This window comes from Hippopotamus amphibius, chromosome 1 (genome assembly GCF_030028045.1).
Source record: "Hippopotamus amphibius kiboko isolate mHipAmp2 chromosome 1, mHipAmp2.hap2, whole genome shotgun sequence".
NCBI classification, from domain to species: Eukaryota; Metazoa; Chordata; class Mammalia; order Artiodactyla; family Hippopotamidae; genus Hippopotamus; species Hippopotamus amphibius.
In genome coordinates this window covers 163,141,141-163,156,111 of record NC_080186.1, presented here as the reverse complement: position 1 = coordinate 163,156,111, position 14,971 = coordinate 163,141,141, and the positions used below count along the sequence as shown (strand labels likewise).

The 14,971-nt window shown below is 36.5% G+C and overlaps 1 protein-coding gene across 12 annotated transcripts in view; it reads right to left on the bottom strand.

Moving 5' to 3' along the window:
* The window catches only part of FAM13B (family with sequence similarity 13 member B), a 117,026-nt gene that overhangs the window by 11,047 nt on the left and 91,008 nt on the right, over window positions 1–14,971 (bottom strand). For 7 of the 12 annotated variants that reach the window (XM_057734108.1, XM_057734131.1, XM_057734139.1 and 4 more), the window contains 7 exons: window positions 11,363–11,427; window positions 8,782–8,830; window positions 8,191–8,338; window positions 5,379–5,444; window positions 3,801–4,011; window positions 3,040–3,169; window positions 1,736–1,817 (listed from right to left, as the gene is read on the bottom strand). In XM_057734108.1, the coding sequence (XP_057590091.1) occupies window positions 1,736–1,817; window positions 3,040–3,169; window positions 3,801–4,011; window positions 5,379–5,444; window positions 8,191–8,338; window positions 8,782–8,830; window positions 11,363–11,427 (751 nt within the window). The remainder of the gene's footprint in view (window positions 1–1,735; window positions 1,818–3,039; window positions 3,170–3,800; window positions 4,012–5,378; window positions 5,445–8,190; window positions 8,339–8,781; window positions 8,831–11,362; window positions 11,428–14,971) is intronic. The other 5 variants (XM_057734121.1, XM_057734157.1, XM_057734184.1 and 2 more) reach the window with 2 other exon arrangements.

Below are 14,971 nucleotides of genomic sequence, written 5' to 3'. Positions count from 1 at the left end.
GTATGGTTTTTCTTTCAACTCATATTCATAGAAAGCTTACTAAAGTAAGATGCTCTGATGAGCATACAGCAGTAAACAAACAGACATGGTCTCTGTTGTCATGGAGCATAAATTCAGGTAGTAAGAACCAAAAACTAAGTAATCAGATTCATAAACAAAATAATTTCAATGACTGCTAAGTGCTATAAAGACGATAAAATAGAATGATGTCACAATGTTAAAGAAGTGTGCTTTCTGGAAGAGCAACTACTTTGGATGAAATTGACAAAGAAGGCCTATCTGAGATGGTGACATCCTAGTTGAACATGGAATAAAAAGGAGCAAAACTATCATAGAAGATTTAGGGGAAGAACATTTCTCCCCAAATGAGGCAATAGCCAGGGCAAGGTCCCTAAACCACGACATATTTAAGGAACAGAAAATGAGGAAAAGTGATAAAATGTGCAAAGGGCAGAGTACAAAAGGCCTTGAAAGCCAGGGTAAGGGGTTTGGACTTTATTCTAAGTGGAAAAAGAAGCCCACTGAAGAGCTATGAACAAGATAGTAACACAGTTTTTATAAAGGATAAACTTGGTTGCTATGCAGAGAATGTACTATAGGATGATAAGAGTGGAAGAAAATTGGGAAACTAGTTAGGAGGCTAATAATTTAATGACACTCATTAGTAATACATTCAAGGTAGTGATTTCTACTAATGGATGGAAACTGGCTTTAAACGAGGAAATTTTTGACAGAATTGTAAGGGAAAATTCTAAAGAAGTAGGAGAATTTATTTAACCATAATAATGTAAATAAACTCAATGACAATAGGGACCCTGTTTGTCTCATTCACTGCAACCTCAGATGTCTTCAAGTACTTGGTACTTACAGACACGAAAATTTTTGTTGAATAAATTCAAACAAATAAACCAAAATGTGATGCTCCACATTACAAACCCACACTTAGTACAGATAATTTTTTAGGTATTAACAATTATTAAAAAGCATGTTCTCTAAACACCCACAAAGTAAATATACCTTAGTAACTGCTATACTGGGCTGACACCCAGTAACACACGACCTAGTTTTTGATTAAGAAGACTTACAATTTAGTCTTTGTAGTATAAATAGCTGATGATTATTCTTAGTCTTAGATGAAATACCCACCAAAAATTCTTAATACCTACCCAAACCCAAAATTGTTCAATATTTGAAATATATTTCATATAAATGTCATAATACAATACCACCTATGAATATATAATCTAGGGCACCCTTCAAAAGACTGTACTAGTAAAAACACATGAAAGAGGGACTTCCCTGGTGGTCCAGTGGTTAAGAATCTGCCTTCTAATGCAGGGGATGCAGGTTCAGTCCCTGGTCGAGGAACTAAGATCCCACATGCCACAGGGCAACTAAGCCCATGCAGCGCAACTAATGAGCCCCCACTCTTTGGAGCCCACACACCACAGCTAGAGAGAAGCCTGCGCACCACAACAAAGAGTCTGTGCGTCGTAACTTAAGACCCGACACAGCCAAATAAGCTAATTAATTTTTTTAAAAAATGAAAGACATTTGGAAGAATAGAATATAGTATTGCCACTTTGACCATAGCTAATAAAAGAACAAGAGAACTTTTATTTCACCAAAGTGTCCAAGATTTAAAATTATCAAAAATTATAACTATAATTCTCAGATATTATTATAAAGAATATTTTAAAAAGCAATTATATTAGAAAAATGGTATATTTTATACCTTTAATTTGCTTTCGCAGTTTGGTGAGCTCTGTCATCCATTTTAATACCTTTGGATTGGCTGCTATATCACTGTAGGAGGGCTGAAAAATTAAGAAAACAGAATCACTGATTAGACACTCATCAACCTCCTACCTGTGTTAAGTCCCCCCGCGGGAATTGCCTTTGCCCAAAGGAGCTGCCTGGCCCAAGGTTACAACCCCTCCTCTGGAGTAGCCCACATCCCCATGACTGTTATGTGGGATTAAAAAGGCCTGTCCCCCACATCTCAATTCAGGTCAATCCTTAGTGGCCATCCTAGCCTGAAACACTGGAATCAGGCTAAGGCCTAGAAAGCAACTGTATCACAGGTCTACTTTCTCCTCTTGGCCTCACTCCTTACAGCTGCAATTCTCCCTAAACATTCCCTTGGAAATCGCATGCACTGAAATCTCTGTCTCAGAATGCTTCCCAGATGATCTAACCTAAAACAATGACTATAAATCTACTCATAGACTCGCACTGTTCTTTCATAAAGATAATATTTTAAGAGATTTGTTAACACCTCAATAAAATTAAGATATGAAATTCTAAAAAAAGAAACAGAATCATTAAAACCTTTGTGGGTAAGCAGTGTTTTTTTTGTTTGTGTGCTTGTTTGTTTGTTTTTGGCCACACTGCATGGTATGTGGGATCTTAGTTCCCTGATCAGGGACTGAACCCGTGCCCCCTGCAGTGGAAGCATGGAGTCTTAACCACCTGACTGCCAGGGAAGTCCCAATGGTTATTTTAACTTATGCCCAAATAGTATTTTACAGTTCCCACAGCAGAGATTTCACTCAATCCTCACTTCATCTTTAAGGAGACAGGGTAAGATATTAAGTAAAGCTGTCTCAGAGGAGGGTCAACTGGCAGAAGCTAGATTTGAATATGGGTCTTCTGACTTCAAGTGTAGGACTTTTTCCACTTCACACATTCTAATTATTAAATATCATCCCTCCACCCCCACCTCGCCTGGCTACCTGTGGTTTTTGAGGGAACAGAAATAGCATTAACGTGATTTGTCAATGTAAAGTATTTGCTTTAAGAATTCTACAAGCTGTTTTCCAATAGAAATATAAAAATGCAGTGGTGCAATGGCAAGAATACTTGTCTGGAATCAGAAGGCTAAGGATCTATATAATCTCAGATCTATATGATCAGTATTTCTCTGGGCATCTTAGATTTGTTTTCTCTCCTAAGGAAAGAGAGAGATTAATGCTCTCCAAAGAATGTCCTCCAAGTTTCAACAGATCTACCTCACACTGGACAATGCTACAAATTTACCTTGCTATTTCTTTCCCTTTCAAACTGTTCCTCAAATTGTCTGATTTTTTTCTGAAGTTTTTTGACTAATTGATATGGTGTTCTGTCTTCTCTCTTTTCATCTTTTGAACTAAAAGATGATCTTCGAATCCTGAATTAAAACAAGAGGTGAACACTGTTAGTTAAAATTTCAAGTTATCAATACCATCTCTCTTATTACCCTGATAAAACATGATATTATTACCAAGAAGTATATTTTTAAAGTGAAATTAAGTCCCTAACACTAAAGGACAGGTAGTATAAAGAAACTTATACTATATTAGAGACCACAAAATTAGCTAACACAGGTAGCAATGAAAACAATTTGGAATCATTCAAAAGTTGTTTGGGCAAAGGCAGAAAAGAAACAGACACCTAGCAGCTCAGAGCTCTTTTGGTGTTCAAACTGCAGAGGAAAGGTTTTAACTTTCAGGATCAATTTAAAGTTTTGACAATAAAGACATTTGGGATTGGTGAGCTCCACTTGCAGCTTCCCTTCCAGAGTTCTACATTTCAGTCATAAATGAATAAAGACACCATGGAAAAATGTCTTATTAGAGAGCAAACCCTAAGTACCTTAATGAACTCAGAATTTGGGGGCATCCAAAATAAAAAGTTACAAACCGTGATTCATGAAATAGTGGAGAAAGCTCTCAACTGCAGGTGTGGAGGATTAAAAATCTCTCAAAGGACCTGGGTATCTGATAGGATTCACCTCCTATAAGAATGTAAAAATCATATACCTAGCAAAAGAAAGTGCTTTAGATGAGGAATCCAACATTTCTGGATCATGCAGGAAACGCTGGCTTTGCCCAAAATCTAAACTCCGGTGTGATAATACTGGAGGACAGTCCTCTTCCAAGGGATGATGATTCATTCTTCCAGCTTGTGGAGAGAGCTGAGCTTCTCCAGACTCAGAGTCTTCCTGCCAAGACTTAAAAGCAGGAAATGGCTCTGCAAAACAAACACAAAGAATAGTACCATGGGTCTCTTGGTTCCACATGAAAAAAAAAAGTCACACAATATCAACTATACATTCTTTAAACCTTTATCATTATGTAGTGGTTCATATAATATTTATGGGATACTAGGGTCTTCATAAAGCATACTATAGTTTAAAATTGTCTGAGCTTCATTTTTAGCTCAGAGTTCTAATTTCACATAGGAGTTACACTTTAAATTTCTGAACCCAGTCACAAAGCAAGAAGGGACACTGTCAAGCTCTTTAAAATTATAATGTTATTTTTCAAGTAGGGGAAAGTCTTCATTTAGAAACAGTAAACACTTAACAGTCCTTAGTTAGGAATTTAACTTTAGTCAAATGCTGCCAGGTAAATATACTGTCCCTCACTGTAAAGTAACTATGTTAAGAAGTGGAAGCTAGTTCTTGGACTCCAAAAGAATCCTAACCTTTCCAAACAAGCAGCTAATTCACCTGACAGTCCCTGGCCTCTAGCATTAAACTGTGGTGGTTATTTTCTCCTACAGGATTCCTGTGTATAATACATATTTTAATAATTAATCACCCAAAAGTATTACCAAGACAAAATTTAATAGCACTGCTCCCTCTTAAACACATTTATTTTATTGGAGTTATCCTGTATGTTCTCAAATGAAGCCATGTTGAGAAATTTGATGTCTTTGCACAAATAAGATTTGATTACATATAGAACACATACAGATAAACACACAATCCACAAATATACTCCAAATATAAAATTATCTTTAAGTATCACTGGATTCGGGTGGGGATTGGGACTTTTCCATCTACACATTAACTTTATAACTACAAAGTAAAACTTTGATGCTATGGCTTTAATAGCAAAAATGAGTTAAGTATTTCAGGATGCAAAAGTGGCTTGACAGTGTCAAAAATCACGAATGATGTTTTCTTTTTCTTCACACAATAGCTATGATTGCTACTAATTTAGTTTAACTTTATGCTTTAGCAATTTAAAGCATTACACTTTTTTCAGGGTAATAAGAATAAATACTTTAGTTTTTAAAGCCCAGACCAATCTGATAACTAAAAATTGGGTACAAAGCGTGCAATCCCATGATAAACCCAGCAATAAAGTGATTTTCAAAACAACCCTTGTACCTGCTTCCCAGAAAATAAGTAACTGGTAATAAACATTTTACGAGAAATTTCCTGTTTTAAGAAAAGAGGGAACTAACAAAAACAATATTTTCTGGGTATCATTTTTAACCCAGAACAGTTTTCCTAATATATGGGGACAGCAGGAGAAGGGCTAATAAAAAGGCAAGCAACGTGAACCATAAAAAGGCAATAAAGCTAAACTATGGTGAACCATACTTACCCTCCCCATCTCTCTGCAGATGCATTGTTTTGAAATCAATGAGGGGAAAAGTGATAGGGCATGACGCTAATAAAATGGAAAAAATGGCAAAAAATACTAAAGTGAACACACAGCACAGTCAGAACAAACCATACACATAACTAACACAAAACCAAAGATACCAAAAACATTTCCCTAAAACCAGTTAGGCATTCTGCTCAAAAACTTTATTCAAAGAAATTACTACTAACCAAACTTTAAAAACAAACACAAACATACATTTCCGTTTCAGCAAGCAAGGCAAAAAAATCAAAGTAGTGCTGTTCTATTAAAACTCAAACATAAAACTGAAGAAATGGAAACTTAGGTACTGTTGAAGCTTTTCAGTATAAATGATTTGACAGAAAAATATTTCCCTTAGTTTGCTCTTTGAAAAGATCCTACTGTATTTCATTCAAGAGTCAGAAGGAGATAATCTGAAGTAAAGATGTTGTCCACTTCCATTAGAAACCAAGACCTTTGGATGGCTGCAACAAATGCATACTGGTGGCAGACATGTGCTACTTGCCTGCTAACTGCATTCTGCTGGCTACTCTTTGAACAATACAAAAAAACAAAACCCACATACTTAAGAAGAGTGAGGTGGTCCTCCATTTGAAGTCACCCTACTTCTCTATTAAGAGTCATTTCAAGTGGGGTATGTCTCTGATGCCAAGGTATACAGGGTCTAAAGTAATTTGGTCCCTTAAAGAAGACTAATATTTAGAATATCTTAACTCCTAGTTGAAGAAAATCAGTATCTGTATTGTGGGCACAGTTGGAAAGAACAACATGGTCTGCTAACAGCCACTCTCCCAAGCACATGCAGAGTTCATGGTTGAGAAGTTCACTCAGATATGTCTACTGCTGTTGGCTCTCTAAAAGTCACTGGCCCCTATTCCTGGAAGAGTCAGAAGGAGGTCTACATGGACTTGTCACAGCTGTTGAGTCAGGTAGCTAACAGGGCAGTTCAGACACTGAAAATCAGGGATCAGGAGTATATAGTGACCTACTTTCCCTACCACCTAAAGGGTGGATTCTGACAAGGCAACAGAAGAGAGCCTAGGATCAGAGTCTCTTTGGAGAAGCCTCCAGAAAGCTGAAGCTGGACAGAGAATGTCCTATCTCCCCAGACAATGGAAAACAAATGGTCTTCTATGCTTAAAACTTAAGGTCAGAACCCTTAGGCCAAAAACTGTAAAGGGCTATTTATCTGCATCCTCCAAAAAGAAGCGGCATTAAATCCTCTGTCAGAATCCCAGCTTCATTTTTCAGAGACTCCTTTCCTACTGCAGCTCAAGGGATGCTCTGTTGACCACCACTCCTTTTCAGTGACTATGCCAGGATAAATACTAAAAGGGACATTTGATCTTCATTGCCACCAGAATGCTAACATATCCCTAACTCTGGGGAGCATCTTCATAAATTCCAAACATCCTGAATAACTCAGAACAAAGTAAATGGAAGAGAACGTCCTAATTTAGTCTAAGTTAAGACACATACTATGCCAATGGGCATGCCAAACATCTAGACCAAAAGGGGGGCAGGGGCAGAAAGACAGCAGTAAAGAGCGGCACAATGACTTGATTGGGGCTTTTAAAAAATTAGCTATACATTAAAAATAAATACATAAATAAATAAATAAATAAAGCTCCAACTGTGATCAGGTGCATAGACTCAAGGTGGCAAAAGGAATCTGTGGTATTGGCATTGCAATTCCTCTTGTTACTGCCACTGTATGTCACTGGCTAATTTGCCCAAGTGAGATTACCAAGGGATCTTCATCCAAGTGGACAAATATATAACTGTAAGATTTCTGAGTGGTCTCCTTGTCTCTTAACATAGGAAGGTGTATGATCCAGAGGCCTCCTGGATCCAAATTTGCTGCTTACTTTCACTCCCCACCCAACATTTTATTTGAAAGGTTACAAATACACAGCAAAGTTGAAAGAATTTTACAGTGGACATCCATATACCAATCACCTAGATCTATCATTAACATTTTACTATACTTGCTTTATAACATTTCCATTCCATTAACCATCTTATTTTCTTCACGAATCTCAAAGTAAACTGTAGATACCTATATACTTCCCCATAAACATTTCTGCATGCAAATCATTCACTGAAGTTCAGTATTTATTTATAGTTTTTGCTTCTTTTGATTAAAAAAAACTTACAAACAATGAAATGCAAGTCCGAAGTATACATCTGCTGAGTTCTGACAAATACATATACCCATGTGGCTTGCTTTTCAAATTAAAATTTCTCTCCTTTGTAAAATTTGTTAGGACCCTGCTCCCATACCTTCATAACCTAACACAAAGATACAGGGGTACAGTACAATGTTAGCTTACAACTACCCTTGAAGATAATTTCTTTTTAAATGTATTCCTGATGATTATAAAGAAAAGGTAGCTATATATAAATAATATAAGCCCTCTGTTTAAAGTGGTGAGATACCCAAGTCCTACCACACTGGACTTTCAAAAACTGGGAGATAGCACCTGGTTTAACAATTAACAAAAGCCTATCCTTGATTTTATTTTTTTTTCATCAGTTTTAATATCCATCTTCAGAGCTAATGGATCAAATAAGAACTTTTAGTTCAAATGAAATAGTTGCCGCATAATTTCATTAGTGTATCTGAATAAAAATAGTCACTCACTCTTAATATGAATCAAATAAAAATGAATAAGGTTGTTCAGAAAAGGGCAGTAATCTCATTACTGCTTTGGGTAATTTCAGTTACAAATAACATTATCAGGAAAATAATGTGTGTGGGTAAAATTACCTTCCCATCTATCACCATCAGAAACATTCTTCAGATCTAAATGTGGAATTTGGACACATGCCGCTTCCCCTTGAACACCAACACTTAGACTTCCTGGCACTTCTGATTCAGTGTTGGCATTCAAATCACATATCTTGCTACTAGAATCCTGTATTTTAAAATAAAGAATACATTTCACAACCAAGAAACTTTTCACACCCAACTTAAAGACAACCAGCATATATCCTCATTTAGTCATTAGTTTACTCTGAGCCTAGACAGTCAACTGTCCTACTTCCAACATTCAAACTATTTTCAAATACAAATTTGCAGTTTTATAATACGTCTTACTGGAAGACAAAGTTTGGATCCCAAATTGAGAAAACTATTTTCATAACCAAGTTTCTTGTAACCAAAGGTGGCAAATCAAAAGACAAACAAAAAAAAGTGGCAAATCAAGCTGCTGCTTAACTGTAAAAACATTTGGTAGGAGTATTTACATTTAAATCTCCTTTAAGTCTACTGAGCCCAAGAGTTAAAGGCCAGATATAATAACTAGTAGATTAAACCTAGTCAAACTTTTAAGAATCATAAGAGAAAAATAATTCTTACCAGAATCAAGCGTGACAATTTACCACTGTCAAATGACCAATATTCTTTCCTAAAAATCAAATAAAGTTATTAGTCTTTTAAGAATAAACTGGTTACTATCACTGCATATTTCTTACCTAGATTCCTCTCTTCCTCACACAGTCAGCATTTACAGTATGAAAGAAGAAAATGACCATTGAACATATGCCCATTCTTTTTGAGCCCTATATCTGAAAATCACATACTACTGAAAAGATCCACAGAATCAGTTCAGGTTTCGAAAAATTAAGTAACATTTACCACCCTTTTATAACAGCCACTGCCCCAAAAGAAAAACACTTTAAAAGGAAAAATATAATCCATAATAATAAAAACCAAAAGAACTGAATGTATAATAGGATTTTATAAAATAAATATTAGTTTTAACCAAATAACTTTATTCTCTCCTACTCTGGGACATTTTTTTCCTTTTAAAGATTTTTTTAAAAGTATACCTATGTCCTAAATTTTAAATCTGATGGCATTCTATTACAATTAAAACAAAGTTACTACTTCTAAACCTCTCCTTCCTCTAAACATAACGGTAACGTGTAAAAAGGAAATTTTTAAAAATCTCAATTCACCTCTTATTCCCCCATAAAAACTAACCCCCATCTAGAACAAGTGTTAAAGCAAGCTGTCACAAGTTATCTCTACCTATCTGACCAGTTGACACAGTATCTAGTAACATAGTAGGTTATCAATATGCTGACTGTGGGAAAGTTCTCTGCCCCAAGGACATTGTGGCGATTTAAAAAGATACTCATAAGGTGCTGCCATAAAAGTGCACACTCAGAAAACAGGTCTTGATCTAAAGATGGCAAGTCATTTCCTCATATATATAATAACGTTATTCTTGCTGAGCATGAAAAACAAACTAAATTCCCTGGAAAGCAAAGGCCCTCTTTTGCTTAGAGTGGGAGCAAATGGGGGGGGGGGGGTGAGCTAAATTCTACCCTAACAGACTAAAAGACCTAATCGCCTAAATTTGGGCAACATGAGTGTTAGACATGCAAAATGTAATCTACCTAACCAAGAAAATCTTTGGGTCTAAAAACAAGCTTGCTAACCTACACATAAGTTGAAGGGGAAAGAGCTTTCTTGAAAAAGACTGAGTGCTCACTAAATGGATTCCTTATTGTTCTACCAAATTCAGATGTCATCATTCTGGGGATGCCTGTTAATGCTGTTAATCTTTTATCTTCAGCCCATAGCTCCAATACTTCTGGGCTGGAAGAGGATCATTCCTGCCTCCTGAAAGGAAGCACAAGGAACTGCTGCAAGCAGGAAATCTGTGGACCTTCAGAGTATGGAGACACTCCAGAGACACGGCTCCAAAGAATTTACTTGCTCTCAGAGAACAGGTTTCCAACCCACAATTAAGACAGACAACGGCACTAATGCAAGTTTACCCTTGCCAACAGGCTATCACCAAATTAGTAATGCTGTATGGGATTTCTCAGTATTTACAATCTAGTCTCCAACTTCATTACTGATGTGTTTTCAGAATATCAAATCATCATTTTTAAGAAAATTATAACACACTTCTTGGCAATGTCTTAAAATCATAAAAGTAACAACACTCAAAACCTACTTTAAAATATTCTAGAAAGCTTCTGTTCAAATCGAGTATCTATGGGGACTACATATGGCTGAAAGACTCATTGCCTCAGGGATCCCCCTTCCATTACTGCTGGCCAAGGACATAAACAAGCACCAACTGCATAGGACTTTGCTGGGACACATGGAGGAGGAGTTGGAAGGGGAACAAAAACATTCCTACATAATTGTTGACGCAAATATATTACAATCTTTCAGTTAGTTATCCATAGTTCCAAGACTATGAATTAACTCATTGAAAGACATATTCGGAATATCAGTAAACTCCCAAATTGTTCTACAAATCGACTGAAAGTTTTAAGTGTCTCCAAGAAGGCTGTGTTCTTCCTTCTGAATATTTTCCAAGTTATAACTAATGTCTGTCTGAACCTGCATCTACTGTGAATATTTACAGACATTTAATATGCTTTATACTTACCATCAAAATAAGACATTTGGTTTTTTAGATCATCTAAAATGTATGTTATAATGCATAGCTTTATGAAAAAAAATTCACCCCCAGATCTATAAAGAACTCTGATTCTCAAAATGAATAATTAATTAGCAACAACAAGAGAAAATGCTGGGGCTTCCTAGGTGGCGCAGTGGTTGAGAATCCACCTGCCAATGCAGGCGACACAGGTTCGATCCCTGCTCCAGGAAGAATCCCACATGCCGCAGAGCAACTAAGCCTGTGCACCACAACTACTGAGCCTGCGCTTTAGAGCCCATGAGCCACAACTACTGAGCCCATGTGCTGCAACTACTGAAGCCCACGCACCTAGAGTCCGTGCTCCACAACAAGAGAAGCCACGGCAATGAGGAGCCCGCGCATCACAACAAAGAGTAGCCCCCGCTCACCACAACTAAAAAGAAAGCCTGCGCACAGCAAAAAAGACCCAACATAGCCAATAAAGTAAATAAATTTATTAAAAAAAAAGAGAGAGAGAGAGAGAATGCTTACCTCTCAAGACAGCCATCTTCACCATCACCATGGTCACTGCATGGCTCTAACAGTATACCTACAGACTGACAAAAAGAACACACCACCGTATTAATGGAGTTCCCATCACTTACTCATGAGAGAAAGTTTCCAATCTAAATTAGGGTATTAGCTTACAAGTTAGTCAAATGCCCCTCTTTAACTACTATTTATAATAGTCTGCAGGTGTTAGTATCTCCGTTTACAGAGAGTAATTTATCTTCCTCAAAAACTGAGTTGTGTGTGTGTATAAAATGAGGACCCTGCAATTTCTTGCTTACTGGGCAACAGGTACTGCTACTACTATCACATTCTTTTTTCCTTCCTTAGAATTCTCTCCTTAAAAATTATGGTCTGCTACTTCTCTTACTCCTCAATCATGAACATACAAATTGGTTAACTTCCTAGCAGGTAACAGAGGAGTCATGTAGTTCACCAGATCCCTTTATTACATATATTTGAAATAACTCTGAACCTCAGAAACACATGAGAATGCTCCCCCATTTTCCAAAGGGTTTAGTGACATCATCCCATGCCTATTCCTCCCTAAAATAAATACCTACCAAGTCTAATACAAGTGTCCTGTGCATTACTTCAAACTATGTAAACTTTTTAGTGTTTTTGATGACCACCTCTGAAATCAACAAAAGATTTGATCTTAGATTCTTAAGAAACTACCACTTATGCAATTTTAATATGAAAGACAGTCTGTAAAAAGCTATTTAAATACTTCTTTTCCAACTACATATCTATGCGAAGCTAAACTGGCCTCATGCACTAGAAACAAAAGATCCTATAGAACAGAGAGAATGCAGAAGCAGATTATGAGAATCCAGCTGACTTCTCTTGTCAGACAGACATTAACAAGATTTGTAAATATGTATAACAACGCCATACCTCAAAATAACTTTTAAAAAAATAGCTGCTTTTATTAAGGAAAAAAAAGCAACCTTATTTATGTTATCTTGAGTGAGGTTACTGCTATTTTTAAGTGAATTAATAAATATTTTAATTGCTCAGTTTTAATTTCTAATATACTAAATACTGATAGATATACCTATGTAAACAAAAGTTTTGGGGGATCCTCAATAATTTTTAAGAGTATAAAGAGGTCCTGGGACCCAAAGTGTAAGAACCACTGATCTAGAAATCAGACTTCAGCAAACTTTACACACAGGAATACAGCTTTACATTCTTAAATATGAAGGTTTCAAGGACCATGAAAAACCACTACACGGACCCAATATTTAAAATGAGCCTTCTTGTTTTACTCAAAGAACCAAATTCAAGTCCCAGCTCCCTTCTCATGAAAAATAAGAAAATACTCATCACTTACTTGCCTATCTTATAGTTACTGTAAGAGAATCAAAAGAAAAAACTTATAAGAAAAACTATAAAGCTCGATTATAAAAGCATACTATTACATGACCAACTCTTTCTTAACCTATAATTCCTTTTACTATGAAATAATTGAAACAAAGTATGAAGACTGAAATAACTAACACCCACATACCCTCCAGCCAGATTTAGGCAACATAATTCTTAAACAAATAGTGAAAAGTAGTAAACAAAAACCCGACTGGGGTAATATAAAAGATGCGGTGACAGCAGCAAAAGCTGACAGCCCAGCAGTGGAGAAGGCAGATGCAATTCAGAGTCAAGTGCAAAACTGTGCTCTATATGATATCCCAAGACAAAGAAAAATAAGTTATTAAGAGTCAGGTTAGAATATGGACGGACTTCAATTTAACACACAGGGAAATATACAACACTTCCTTTAGAAACTAAAATATACTTCATTACTTAAAGAAATTTCACTTCCTCAGAATTCATCGCAGATAAAACAGACAATCCTTTGTACACAAGCAGGGAAGAGCCTATTTTTTTGTTTTTTTCTAAAATATCAGCTGACAAAATAGCCCATACTTTCTTCCCTCCCTTCTCCACAAACATCAGGGTCCTCAAAAAGGACGTCTAAGGCACTCTGGTTTCAATTCAGGTAAGCTAGAGAGCTTTGGTGGTAGCGGTGGCGGTGGCAGTAATAGTGGGAGCGCATCTACAGCACAATAATATTGCCAATGTCTTAGGGGCTGTCAGGGCTTACTGCCAGGAACCAGTCAAAGACTAATGGGCACTTACAGCAATTTCTTTGGTCTCCATCCATTCCTTAGCCACCCATAACTGATACTTCCACATAGCTTAGTCCCACATCTTCCCATCTCCACCCACCTAGTTTTGCTCAAGTATGCTAGATACGTCTTTTAGGTAGACTAATATCCCCACTTCATTCTCTACATTTTCTCTGCTTATTAGAAAACACTAACTAAAGCATTTTCAACCACCAGATGGCAGATTATACCCAGAAAAATAAAACTTCAGTCCCCAACTTCATTTTATTTTTTAGTTAAACAGACACAAAAACACATTGGAGCAAAAGTCTGCTGTGTTAAGCAGAAAAAAATTTTTATTAACAACAGCTTTCCATTTAAATGGGTTGCCAACTCATTATATTTTTCCATCAGTTAGATTATGAAGGCTTTAAAAATTTTTTTGAGTTGTAGTTTATATACAATATTATATAAGTTTCAAGTATACCTCATAGTGATTCACAATTTTTAAAGGTTATATAAAAAAATATTAAATATACTTCAATCTAGCCCAGTTTCTTCCACTGAATTAATGTGGTCAAAACTAATGAGGTCTCCATAGCAAAAGAACCATCAACAAAATGAAAAGACAACCTACGGAATGGGAGAAAATATTTGCAAATCATATATCTGATAAGGAATTAATATCCAAAATATATATAGAACTCTTAAAACTCAATATCAAAAAATTAATACAATTTAAAAATGGACAGAGAATCTAAATAGGTATTTTCCCAAAGATGATATACAGATGGCCAACAGGTACATGAAAAGGTACTCGATATCACTAACGATCAGGAAAATGCAAATCAAAACCACAATGAAGGGGACTTCTCTGGTGGCGCAGTGGTTAAGAATCCACCTGCTAATTCAGGGGACATGGGTTCGAGCCCTGGTCTGGGAAGATCCCACATGCCACGGAGCAACTAAGTCCATGCACCACAACTACTGAGCCCATGTGCCGCAACTACTGAAGCCCGTGCGCCTGGAGCCCATGCTCCACAACAAGAGAAGCCACCACAATGAGAAGCCTACGCACCACAACAGAGTAGCCACTGCTCTCTGCAACTACAGAGAGCCCATGCACAGCAATGAAGACCCAACGCAGCCAATAAATAAAAAATAAAATCAATCAATTAATTAATTTAAAAAAAGAGAGAGAAAGACAAGACATAACAAATGCTGGTGAGGATGTGGAGAAAAGGGAACCCTAATGTCCTAGAGATGGACATGTAAATTGCTGGAAATGTAAACTGGTGCAGCCACTATGGAAAATGGTATGGAGTTTCCTCAAAAAAATTAAAAATGGAACTACTATAGGATTAACAGCAATTCCACTCCTGGGTATTTATGTGAAGGAAAGGAAAATGCTAACTCAAAAAGATAGGTGCACCCCCATATTCAATGCAGCATTATTTACAAAAGCCAAGATAGGAAAATGACC